The sequence below is a fragment of the Centrocercus urophasianus genome, unplaced genomic scaffold (genome assembly GCF_019232065.1).
Source record: "Centrocercus urophasianus isolate 14NV4802_14NV808 unplaced genomic scaffold, USGS_Curo_1.0 seq_3, whole genome shotgun sequence".
NCBI lineage: Eukaryota > Metazoa > Chordata > Aves > Galliformes > Phasianidae > Centrocercus > Centrocercus urophasianus.
Window position 1 is genome coordinate 2832143 of NW_024884866.1, and position 12273 is coordinate 2844415.

A 12273-nucleotide genomic window follows, 5' to 3' on the forward strand; every position below is an offset into this window, starting at 1 on the left:
TGCAAGCTCTTACAAGTAATTTTCTCTTTTTAAAACATGGCTGTTAACAAGGAAAAGATTGAGTCAAGCATAAATAAGTCTGATGCCTCATAAGCTTCTGGAAGAATTCTTTCATTATACTCAAAACACTGGAAGAAATTACAAGCACTTCTACTCGTTATGCACAAGATCCCTTCCTTCACAAAGAGAACGGCTGCCATCATCTGTCATTTACATTCTAAATGACAGTAGCAATAAATCAAATGGAAAAAAAGCCAAACAGTTTAAATAAAATATTTAATTGCTTATTTACAACAAAGGCAATGACTTGGCAAAGTGGAAAGAACGATTTGCACTTTCCCCCTAGCTTCAGATAGAGCAAATACAGTCAGCTATAAAATAGGCAGCCTAGTGAGTAAGGCGCAGTATTTACATCACACTAGTACTGCAAAATAAGCACTTAAGATGAATCCCACTGTGACAGACAGAAGTTAAACATTTATCCTGTAAACGCCAACAATGCTGGGAAAAAAAACAATGATGTGTCACTTAGTGTTCTCAATTTGTAAGACTGCAAACATGCAATAGTACTAAAAACCCAGTAATGGGATTTTTAAAAAAGCAGCTGCTTTTGTCAGTTTTGCAAACTGTTTTGATACAAATTTACTCTTCCTTGGTCTAAAATATAATGCTCGAGTAACTCCAGTATTAGACTAGCTACTTAATTTTACCTTAGCAAAGGTCTCTTCTCTGGGACACACGCACAAATGAATTATTACGTTTGAATAGGCTATACGAGAAGCATAATACAATAATCACAGATACAAATTTATGAGTACAAACTACCACAGACATCTTGTTAAAGCACGATATGTTAACGGCTTAAAAATTCAGGTGTTAAAAGGATTTATTGCAGCCAAAACCAAAGTCAGTTTTGTTTTCGGTGTAATTTTTGACATCCTTTGTTCCCCTCTCCTTACTGTTATTCTAGGATAGGAAAAAAAGCCAAATACGAAGGTACTAATCCAAAGCTTAACTACCTGGCTGTACACTCTGAATGCAAAAGACTGACAAATTAAGAGGTACAAGAACAATAGTTAGGCCAACTGTATTTTATGGTGAGAACCAACAGGGAATGCTTTTTCTTTTTTTAACTAGACTTTTTTTTTTTTTTTTTTAACTGATGCTTTGCAATAATTATCTTCATTGAGGGGATTTTATTTAACTATGCTAGCATGGGAAGAAGATGGCATGTGCACAGAAGTTATATGTCATCCACACACCATTCAAGCCTTGGGGTATGTAGTTAATATCATCAGTAAGAAAACCAAAACCAATATAAAGAGTTTTTTTTCACTGCCCTTCTTAAATTACATTCTCAAAATTAACCCTTCCCACTGCCAGTAGTATTTACGTTTCGTGTTTTGAAGAGCACAGCATTTTTCAAGCGTTTCTCTTGTCTTAGTAGAAAGGAGTATGGTTTTACCGTACGTTCGTATAACAGATGTATCAACGTCCGGCAGTTCAAGGATGTGATTCCTGAATTTCTGCAGAAACTTTTACAGTGTGCGTTTTATATTCATTGGGTACTCAGGTTAGTTACAGCTACATATGTAACTGTCAGTTACAGCCGTATCCTCCTCCTGCCTGCACAGTAGCTACTCCATGCTATCCAACTTCCAGGGCTAACAGTATATGCTAACTGAACGTATGTGGCGAGAATATACCAGGCTCCTTGACACGTTCAAAAAAGGTGAGTCTAACTTCTATCCAAAGCTTTCTCTGATGAATTGTGCATTAGTTCAGGAGATTCCGCAGCGTCCCGGGTAGCTGAAGTGTTATAAATACCATCAACTGCAGGGACTGTTGTTGGTGTTGTGAGAGGTGTCACAGTGTGTCCAAACCCCTGGTAATGACCCATAGGTGATGATGGCATCGAAGAAGCATCAGAAATTGGGTCTTGAGTAGAGGAGGATAGTAAACTTGTATGCTCATTTTGCTCATGATCCTCAGCAAAAAACATTTTTCTTGGCTGGCCCAGAACCGTCCTTCCTGGAGTTATGTCAAACAAAAATACCACCTTAATGCTTAGAACAGTACATCAAGGTCTTCAAACAGACACTAGCTTAGGCAAGTTGGAATTAGAAGTCTAGTCTTCAATTCAGAACAGTTCTATGTGGGTAATTTTATCTTCAGTTAATGAAAGGATATCTTTCCAGTAAGGGAAAGAAGGGGGCATAAGTAAAAGACATTCCTCTCTATTCCAGCTAAACACCTGAATCCCTTGGATCTATTTGAAAGAAAAATTCAGAACTAGACAGTTAACTCACAGGATTACTGGGACAATGTAGTGCAAGATACCTGATGAAATGCTCTAAGGATTCAGCTGCCACTAATTTGGTATGGGATGTTCTCAATGGAACTGTAGAGATGGCTAACAATGCAAAATGAAGCTGGAAGTACGTAGGCTGTTTTACAGATAATGCAGATATGTCTGTTACTTACCAACATTTCGAACTTGTTCTGATATATCTGCCCTTATATCAGAAATATCCCACATTGCAAGAAAGGAGTCGAAGCATGACCCTTCTTCAGCTTCTTGAACATAAGGTTTATAGGAAAAACTGTAGTGATGTGCAATAGCAGCTAGAAACATTTCAACACAAATGATGAAATCCTGCAACAAGGAAAGAGGTATTAACTAAAACTTGATCACTCGTAACTGGAGAAAAGAGTTCTTCATTGAATGACTGACAGTAATTGCACTGGGATGTTGGCATCTACTCTTAAACCAGGGATAGGACATTCTTGGCAGACATCAGAGTGCAATCCTTTTGATTTAAATGCAGGAACCAGTCCTTGCTGAACAGACTGTCTTGGTGGAAGTTGTTCCTTCCAAATAACACGAGTAGGGATAACATGGATAGGGAAGTGTTGAGCATAAAACTCATTTGGGGTGACTGGCTGAGACGTAGTCCAACTTACTATAAATTCAGTAGTACTCGAGCCTATGCTAGGTAAGATATGTTAGTATTTGCTTGAAATCATCTTACATAGAGTGATTTCTCCTATAAAGTCATGGTCTTTGCTCCTACCTGTAGGCCTGTAGCCACAGCTTCCACGCTCTGCCATTCCCAGGTGTGTTTCTCAGAAATAACACCAACTTTCACCAGCAATGCAATAAGCACAGCTTGCCTATAAAAGTTATTAATTATTGTTATAATAGTGTTGCCTACAAATCTCCAAACAAATCTGGTAGGCAAGGCCTACTTTGAAGTATACTTGTGTATGTATATACTAAGAATCTTATTTAAAAAAAAAAAACCTTGCTGTTTGTTTAGGTTTTAAATGAAGGGAAAGAGAACAGGCTAATGTTAAAATAATAGAATCACCAAAATGGGGATAAGACCTCCAGTCCAACCCTCCACCTACCACCAATATTTCCCATTAAACCACATCCATCATCACAACATCTAAACGATTCTTGAACATCTCTAGGGTCAGTGATATCCCTGGGCAGCCCATTCTAGCACCTGACTACTCCTTTGGAGAGGAAAGGAAGTTTCTCCTCGTGTCCAACCTGAATCTTCCTGGCACAACCTGAAGCCATTCCCTCTAGTGGTATTGCTGCTTATGTGGGAGAAGAGGCCAACCCCTACCTCAGCACAGCCTCCTTTCAGACAGCCGTAGAGAGCGGTAACGTCTCCTCCCTGAGCCTCTTCCACTTTAAACAATCTCAGCTCCCTCAGCCACTCTTCGTAAGATCTATGCTCTGCATCCCTCACCAGTTTTATTGCCTTTCTCTGAACATGCTCCAGAGCTTCAATGTCTTTGTTCTAGTGAGGTGCTTAAACCTGAATGCAGTACAATATTTACTCATAGCCCTTAAGACCCAAAGAGAAGACAACCTAAGAGCTTGTTTTTTCCAGTTCGTTATTAGAACAACATGCTTCTTTAACAGAGTGTTACTGCACCACTCTGAGAGCAGGAACTAACTAGTAAGTAATTAACTTACCAGAAAGAAACAAAAACTACCATCTTCACACACAGGAACTTTCCAACAGGTTGGATAGGGTTCAGTTCTTCACGTAGTACCTTATAAAACAGCACTAAACAATACATAGCAAACTAACAAGGAAATAAAAAAAAAAAAGCTTTTAAATATTTACTTGATTTGTTTACGACTTCTTCAGTAATAAAACACATCACAGTATGGAACAGAAGTTGTCTTTTGAAAAGAAGGTCTATATTTAGGGAATGTGTCCTTACTGCATTAAAGCAGGCTTGTTTTTTCCTTTCTGAAATTTTGTTTTAGAATTATATCGTCAAAGACTGAGGTCATCTACCTACAAAAGCCATTTTAAATACAGAAGCTAAAAGAAAGTGTAGGAAGCTGCCATGTCTCTCCAAAACCAAGTGCAGCTTTGCAGCAATTGCCACAAAAAGCAGGTGTTCTTTCAGACGTCTGTTAAGAACATCTGAGAGGTTGTCTCTTTATAAGAAAAGGTAAATGACTGCAGTCTTCGCTGCAGATTTGAACAATCTAGACTGCAAGCAACCAAGCTAACATATAGCCAAACTAAATTGATCTCTTTTCACTGATAATTCTCCCAGCCTATTACTGCTAAGTTTCCTTAAGCCATCATGTCAACCTGAACGTGCAGAAGTCAGAGTGCAGCTGCTGGGACTGTTGTTGCAGCAGAAAGGAGCTGCAGCTCATGAGTTAACCAACAGTCACCCAGCACACACAGCCACAGCACCAGGACAAAACCCTTTTCAGGTGGAATGACGTGCTTTTTCTAAACCTGCTGCAGAAGTGAGTATCCTTTTCCCTTGAAAGGCTACTATTTGCTTAGAGGGTCTCAAAAAAATCTTGTAATTTTGCTGTCTTTTTTTTTCTTTAAAGGTTGCATGCTCTGTTTCCAGTTTTCAAAGGTTGTTCCCCCCACCTTTGTAACAGTATTTTTAACAAAGTTACTGCAGAATCTTTGTATGGGTGCTGGGAGGAAGCTAGGATGCGTGGGTCAGACCAGATCATCAAACAGTTTGGGGTAGAGAGGTGGGACACCTTACTGCTTCATGGAGTTTAGGAGTTGAAACATTTTGCACAAACAGTATTGAAAAAGATAATCAGAACAGAATTACAGTGAGATATTCTCGCTATAATAATGATTTGACATTCGTGCAATTACTCTCAATAGCTCACATAAGAAGAATCACATATTAATATGATGACTTAAACGAGTAGAAAGATGCACTTTTGATACTCACTAGCTGTGACATGTTGTTAAGTATAACCAAGTAAGTCCAAGCATTGTCAAAGCTGAAGTTTCCTTCATCATACACACCTACTAGCTCACAAATTCTGAAAGAGATTTTAGAATTAGTGACAAAGTAATACATTAACAGTTTCTTGAACTGTTAAGCTCCCATCACATTAATCAACTATTAGAACTGTTCTGGTTGTCAAACACAGACAGTCAAGGTCTGCACAATCATTTTTCAACAAATAAATTAAGTAGGCACTGTATTTCCACAGAAGAAATTGTGTTTGCATACCATAATGCATATAGGTACATGAAATTTTGCTTTCTGGCACAGCAAATGAGAAGGGAAAATGCAAAGTTAGCAGATCCCACTGCTGAATAGATCAAAAAAATAAACCTCACATTTTTAGCTGCTTTGCTTCTAACTGTTAGAACGCATCATTAATACAAATATTTACGGGATATTCTTTGTGAATAGCAGCTTTTTCTCAGACCTACAGAATTGATTGCACGGAAGAAAAATACCAAGTTTATGAATTTAAGCTTTCAACATCAGTTGGCTTAACTGCCTGCTACTCCTTTACAACAACAGTTCTATGATATAAGGGCAGAAAGGCAGGCTTATCCCATGTAAAGTTTAATGCAACCTACAAAATTACATGAAACCTGACATTAGAAATACATGGTTGTTAAAACCAGGAAGGAAGGAGGAAGAAAAGAGAACTCTAAAATCGAGAGAATTGTACTCTAAAATGTCCTTCCCACGTAAACAGTATTTTACATCCTTTTCCACTTCTTTCAGCTGTGGGCATTAAGTATTTATTATTTCAATTCTGCAAAAAGGCATTTGCTGTAGAGAAGCCATAAAGAAATCAGAGGCTGTTGCAAATTGCAAGGACCCATTTAGAACGCAACACAACTACTTTGCTTTCAAACTGCATTGATTCAATACAAAGGGCATGAAAATCATTCCCAGTGTAACTCAAAATTATGTCCCAAAGACCAATATACATTATTTATGGGTGTACTTACAAAGCAATAATAGTAGTAAACGGTCTGACAACAGTGTACTGCAAAACACCGAGTTTACACCTAAATAACAGAACTCTGCAAAACAAATGCAAAAATAATTGTACAAGAATTTAAAGACAGTTGACTCATGGAAATTTCCTTTTCTCAGTTGTTTCACTAAACTGCATTTTTATTTCACGGTGACTTGAACTTAGCTTATTTCCAGAACTTCAATTGTAAACGTATTTTGTGCATACAGGCAATCAAGTAGACCTGGACTTTACAGATGCGTAACATTAAATACCTGGTAATTCACTTCCAGCCACAAAAAGATTCTGGCTGGGCTAAACAAAGAGAATGAAATTGTCCCTGCATTTGGGCATGTTTAGGAGTTGCGTTCATAGTTTGTGTTTAACATTTTTAAACAGCTTTACTGAAATCTTTTGAGAGGAGGAAAATTGACTCTGCTCATCTGAGTAAGTATACAGAAATGAGCAGCTCATGGGCATATGGCCTCTCTTTTCTCAGCTATGGAAATACAAACACTATGCTGTGTGGTGTCACTGAATCAAAATGAGGCTTTGGCAAACATTCTATGATAGCAAAGGAAGGAAACTCAGAGAGACTTCAACATTTTTCAAAAATAAGGAAGTGTTCCTCAGCAGCACTGGAGTCAACATTAGTAAGTAAGTGTGATTTCTAGCATCTTTTACTGCTAGATGGAAACACGCTCGTCCCAGCTGCTTTCAGTCAGAGTTCATCTGACGAACGAGGTGTGCAAACCATAAACAGACTATTGCCAAGCAGCAACAGTACACTACTAAATGCAAAAAGATCTGTCTCTGACTACACAGCTTAACATCCAGTATGTCATCAAATACTCACTCTCCCATAGCCCACGATGGACAACAGCACAGGGGAGGCAGGTGTCTCTGCTGATCTTTTGCTTCTATTATTAATACGAGGTTTGGATATCGGTTGGTTAGGTAATTTGAAAGAAAAACCATAAAATTATAGATGACATAAGCTTCATAGCATTCTCGACATGTATCCACATATATTGCAATGTTGGGGTATTTCAAAGCTATCCACTGCAAGAAGAGAGGTACACAAGAAGTTACACACTAGAAAGGCAGAAGTGATTCCAATGACAATGCTGGCAGGCTACTTCAAAAAGCAATGCTACAGTAGACAGGAAGCACTAATTAAACAGAACTCAAAGTAATTTGTCTGGCAAGAGTGTGATGCTACTGACAGAAAATACATTTTCTAAAAATACAAGTGGAACTTTAGATGGCATCTCTGCTTCTTCAAATGAAAGCAAGCTTATAGCACTGCACAAGGGGAGCTCTGCATCTCTCAACACAATTCAATCTTTTAAATTAAAGGTAACTATGGAGATGGTTTCCTATAGCTGACCTACTCCTATTAAAAAGAGACAAGGTAGAACAGCTTCCTCAAATTCACATGTTCACAGTCAAAGTTTGTGGGGTTGGAACTAGATATCTTTAAGGTTCCTTGCAACCTAAGCCATTCTATGAATATTGATTTCAAAACTAACTTTTTAGTCCTTTGGTACAAAGTTCATGTCTAATGCATAAATATTCTAGTGTGTTTGTAGCTGTAGCAGAAATGCTAAGTCATGGTATGTAGCAGTGATTGAGCACCTGGTGGCAAGGCAGGGCCAACCCATGAGAGCTCAGGTGCATGCAATGTACCTGAGTGAGCAGAAGGGGTGGAGCCAGGATCCACCCCTTCGCAGAACTCATTTAAGGGCTGGCAGGGGGAGGCAAGAGCATCTTCTGCTGCTCATTCCTGTGTACCTGAGGCCATTTGAAGGTAAGCAGCTTCTTTTCTTTATTTGTGCATTCATGGCTGCTGCATTTGAGCAAATTCTTACTCTCTGCAGCCTAGTATCTTGCTGCTCTGCTGTCATTGCTGCACTTCCCATTGCATTACAGCACAATACATGACAGCAGCTAATTAGCCTCTAAGAGGTAGTTATTTCTAACAGAAAAAGCTAGCATTTCTAACAGAAAAAAACTGAGGTTTTGTTTTGCTTCCCAAACAGAAGGAAGTATTTTGAGTTTACGATGCTTCCAGAAGCGTAGCAGAGTGAATACTGTGCCTTTTAGACCGACCTTCTTATTAGAACTTCAGGAAGATTCTTAACATGCTCATTCTCGTTATGAACTGCTAGAAGTAACATCTCCTGCCACGTCTTTGTGGACATCTAGTTGAATTTGATAACTGAGCTTTATATTCAGCTCTAAAATATCATGCGTACAGCAAAGGCTGTAAGATCCAAGAGCTTGGGGAAAGATTTTAATACCCATCAGAAGCACTGGGGAATGCCTGGATAGAGCTCATGTAATTAGCATGCATTTTGCTTCTAAATGAAAATAACTGAAATATCAGTCTGAGGTACTTGATATCTCCTACAGGAAACAGATAATGCTGCTTCCTTTAAAAAAGTACATGAAGGGGACACTTTATGTAATCTGAGGACATGAGAAGGGGAAAAAGCTCAAAGGATAGGTTCCTGGAAACCTGTCTTCTATGGAGTCAATGTAAGTAACAACAATGTCAAGAGGTGACACTAATATGTAAACACACACCCTGTACATACAATCCATGGAATTGTTGTGCTGCTTAGCTCTATCCAAAATCTTGGATACAACTTGCAAGGCTACTTGTCATATAAAAATACTCAGAAGTGGCTTGTTGTGAAGCCTTGTTCTTTCTCCCCAAGAAGGAACATCAGCACTAAACTTTTCTTGGTAAAGAATTTTAGTGCTAAGCCTAATGCAGGGAAGAAAGGTAAGGCTCTGAATTTTGAGACTACATTTGTATCAGGCTGGTCAACAGGTTTCCATTTCAGCTCTTACTGAAAATGGAAGAACCAGAAGTAAGCACTTAACTCCATTTCCAAAGCACTGAAAGAATGTTCAAGGACTGAGAGGGTTAAGAAGAGGCTGCAAAAGTGATTTTACAGGATTCCCAACTAGCATGTAATACTGTTAGAACACTTCTGATGTACTCCATAACACATAAATAGAAGCTTCTAGGACTACAACTTTGTGTGCAGCACTGTTTCTGCTGTGACACCATTTTCCCTAGCTCCCATAGCAAACAGTTTTATTGAGCTGTTAACAGTAAGAAAACACTTACACTGTCTAAACTGTAAATCGGCACCATCCACAGAATCCTGTTACAAGAACGAAAGAACACTTCATGTTACTAGAGATATCTTTCATTCGAATTAAATTCAATATTTGCAGCAGAGATAAAAGGTGAGATGTTACCTTATTATTGGTTTCTGCAATTCAGGTTGAGTATAATGGACTAAGTGTTGTAGTATTCCCCAGAGGGAGATGGGTATGGTCATCAGTAGAAATATCCCTGCAATAAACCATGCCTTGGTATGGATTCCAACCTTGCAAAGAGAAAGAAGAGTGCAAGATCTAAGTTCTGGAATCAATTCTTTAAGACAGGTAGAACAAGAGGTTGCTTTTGGTTTGTTTTTTTGTTTTTTTTTTTTTGCCTGTGAATTATGTTTCAAGAAGGATGCTCAGCGTGTACTCCAACACTGAGTTTTCTGCTTTTGAAACGCATAGAACCATCAAGTCTCCGTCGCTATCTGTGGATCCGGCTCGCAGGGCATCCCGTGCTCGTTCCACCAGCTCGGCATCTGCTCTGCAGGTACTGAAAGAAGGGGAAGGAGGGAACGGCCGCCCGCTGTCCCGTTCCGCCCCGCTCCTGCCCTGGCCGACAATGCATACACACACGGGCCGGCCTGGGGCGCAGCCGAACCCCCGGGCCGCTCTGAGGCTCAGCGCCTCTGTTCTGCCGCTGAGGCCGCTTCCCCCCCCACCCCGAGCCTCTCACCTCCAGCTTCTGCAGCTCCCACACGCAGAGAGGCACGACCACCAGCAGCCCCACGATGTACAGCAGCACCACCAGCGGCCGGATCCACCGCCTCCAATTGCCGCAGGTGCACGGCATGGTCGCTCCGCTCGGGCCCCGCGGCGCCTCAGCGGCTCGGCGCCGGGCCCGGCAGCCCCCGCGGGGCGCGCATCACCCGCGCAGCCTGCCAGGCCTCATCCGCCGCCCCGCCCCGCGGCAGGCGACTCCACGCCGCCCCCGCCAAGCGACGCAGCGCGGACTCTGCTCACCGCCACCCCGCCCCCGCGGCACTTCCGCCGCGCGTCTCTTCCGGCTCCCCCACTTCCTCCTATTGGCTGCTCGTTCTGCCCGTCGCTGGCCCCTTCCCCCTGAACCGCACGTGGCCCGGCGCCCGATGTTTCTCCTCGAGACGCGGCACGCGCAGCGACCGTTACTTCAACGCGGTAACGGCTGTGCGCGTGCCCGCGGGTCGCCGCTGCTGGTGTTTGAGGGGGACCCTTTTTTTTTTTTTTTTTTTATCCCTTTTTTTTTTAGGGTTTCTTATATTTTTGACGCGTTTTCTTTCATTTTTGCTCAGAATGCTCCAGAAGAGCAATATGGATAACGCAAAATCTGTTATTACGTTTCCACAATCTGTGGAGCGCGCATTTCAGACTGAGTGGAAAATGCTGAAGCGCGGTTCCGCGGCTGTGCCTGATGAAGCACAAGAGCTGAGGTGCCGGGCTGTGCTGGCACAGTCGGAGGCATTTTTCTGTGTGTTTGAGAAGTGTGTGCTGGAAGGAACCGCACGAGGTGCTAAAGAACGGTGACTTGGCTCTCCTCTCTGTAAATTCCAGACTGTTCAAACTCATCTCCGTTGTTTGCCCAGGCTTTCTGGTGTTACGTTACCAAAGCTGCGAGGACTCAAATAGCACAGCTCTCTTGTGGGCTGCGTTGATGTAGCAGCTGGTAGTGGTAGCCAGCGGCTCCCACAGGTGATGACAATTCAGCCCACAAACCAGCAGTTAAATGATGTTGGCTTACCAAGAAGCTGAGACTGTGCTATCGGGCTGCTACATGTTCCTTCTCCATCCAACGTCTGAGGAAGCAAAGCTAGAACTAAAGCGACATTGATATTTTTAGTCACTGGTAGGTTCCCTTGCAAGTGAGTGTGGAGTTGTGTGGCCCTTTTCTTTTGCCCATTTCCTTTAGCTTCCTTTCCTTACCTCGAGTTCAAAAGCATGTTCTGAGTTAGTTACCCCGGTGGCAGCCCTGCCTACATTAAGAAGTCTGATACGCCAAACGCCATTGGTTTTTCTTTTAGTCAGTGAATGAGCTACAAATTTAAATTTATGGATAAAAAATGTGGCAAGAGAACTGAAAGGTCATCCCTGTGTTATGGACAAAATAAAAATTCAGTGGAATTTGCTTAAGGTTATGGCAGACTTGTGAACAGAAACTTTTTCACTGATAGTGGCGCTAACAAACAGTACTTCCCACATTGCTTTGAGGTGAAATACTACGTTTCTGTATTGTATTACCACATTAGTATTAAGGAGCCTGTTCTGCTCACTTCTGGTGCCTCACGAACTCTCGGTAAGATGGTACGAGATGTCAGTGAGAAGCTAACCTGTTCAGTCATGCAGCATCTGATGCACACACTCAGATGAGGATGATCCAAATCATTTATTACAAGTTCTCACATCACTTGTATACGTTCACAAGTTTTCTTTTTCTGGCTTTCCTATCTGCTCCTACAACTTTCCCATCTACCTTTACATGCCAACAGAGCATTCTACAAACTCTCTTTAACCATTCACACAGGTGCTTATCCAGTCAGAGCTGTGAGACGGTCTTTATTCTTCTAGAGGTGTCCTTGGTTCTCGTGCTGTTTATCTTGCTCCACAGCTTCTGCTCTGAACAGTTTTTCTTGTATTCCCACAAGTCAAACAGAATAAGTGTCTAGGTACAAATGTTTTTTCTTAAACATGTAGCAAATATAAAACCAAGAGTTTTCAGAAAAGCAGATAATGCAACCACTGAAGTACTAGAAATAAATATGAGTACTTATCTATAATTAATATATTTAAAATGGCAAAAACCAATTTACATTATTAATGAATGTATGCAT

The 12273-nt window shown here is 41.1% G+C and overlaps 1 protein-coding gene across 1 annotated transcript; it reads right to left on the reverse strand.

Annotated features, from left to right (window-relative positions):
* Positions 1 to 259: 259 nt before the first annotated feature.
* Positions 260 to 10293, reverse strand: TMEM184C (transmembrane protein 184C). Its single transcript, XM_042828384.1, has 10 exons — positions 10146 to 10293; positions 9563 to 9693; positions 9429 to 9465; positions 7143 to 7348; positions 6279 to 6353; positions 5251 to 5344; positions 3995 to 4107; positions 3075 to 3174; positions 2485 to 2656; positions 260 to 2031 (listed from the first exon to the last, which is right to left on the reverse strand). Exons 1-10 carry the CDS (start codon positions 10260 to 10262, stop codon positions 1739 to 1741), a joined length of 1338 nt encoding a protein of 445 aa, XP_042684318.1. The 5' UTR covers positions 10263 to 10293; the 3' UTR covers positions 260 to 1738.
* Positions 10294 to 12273: the final 1980 nt, after the last annotated feature.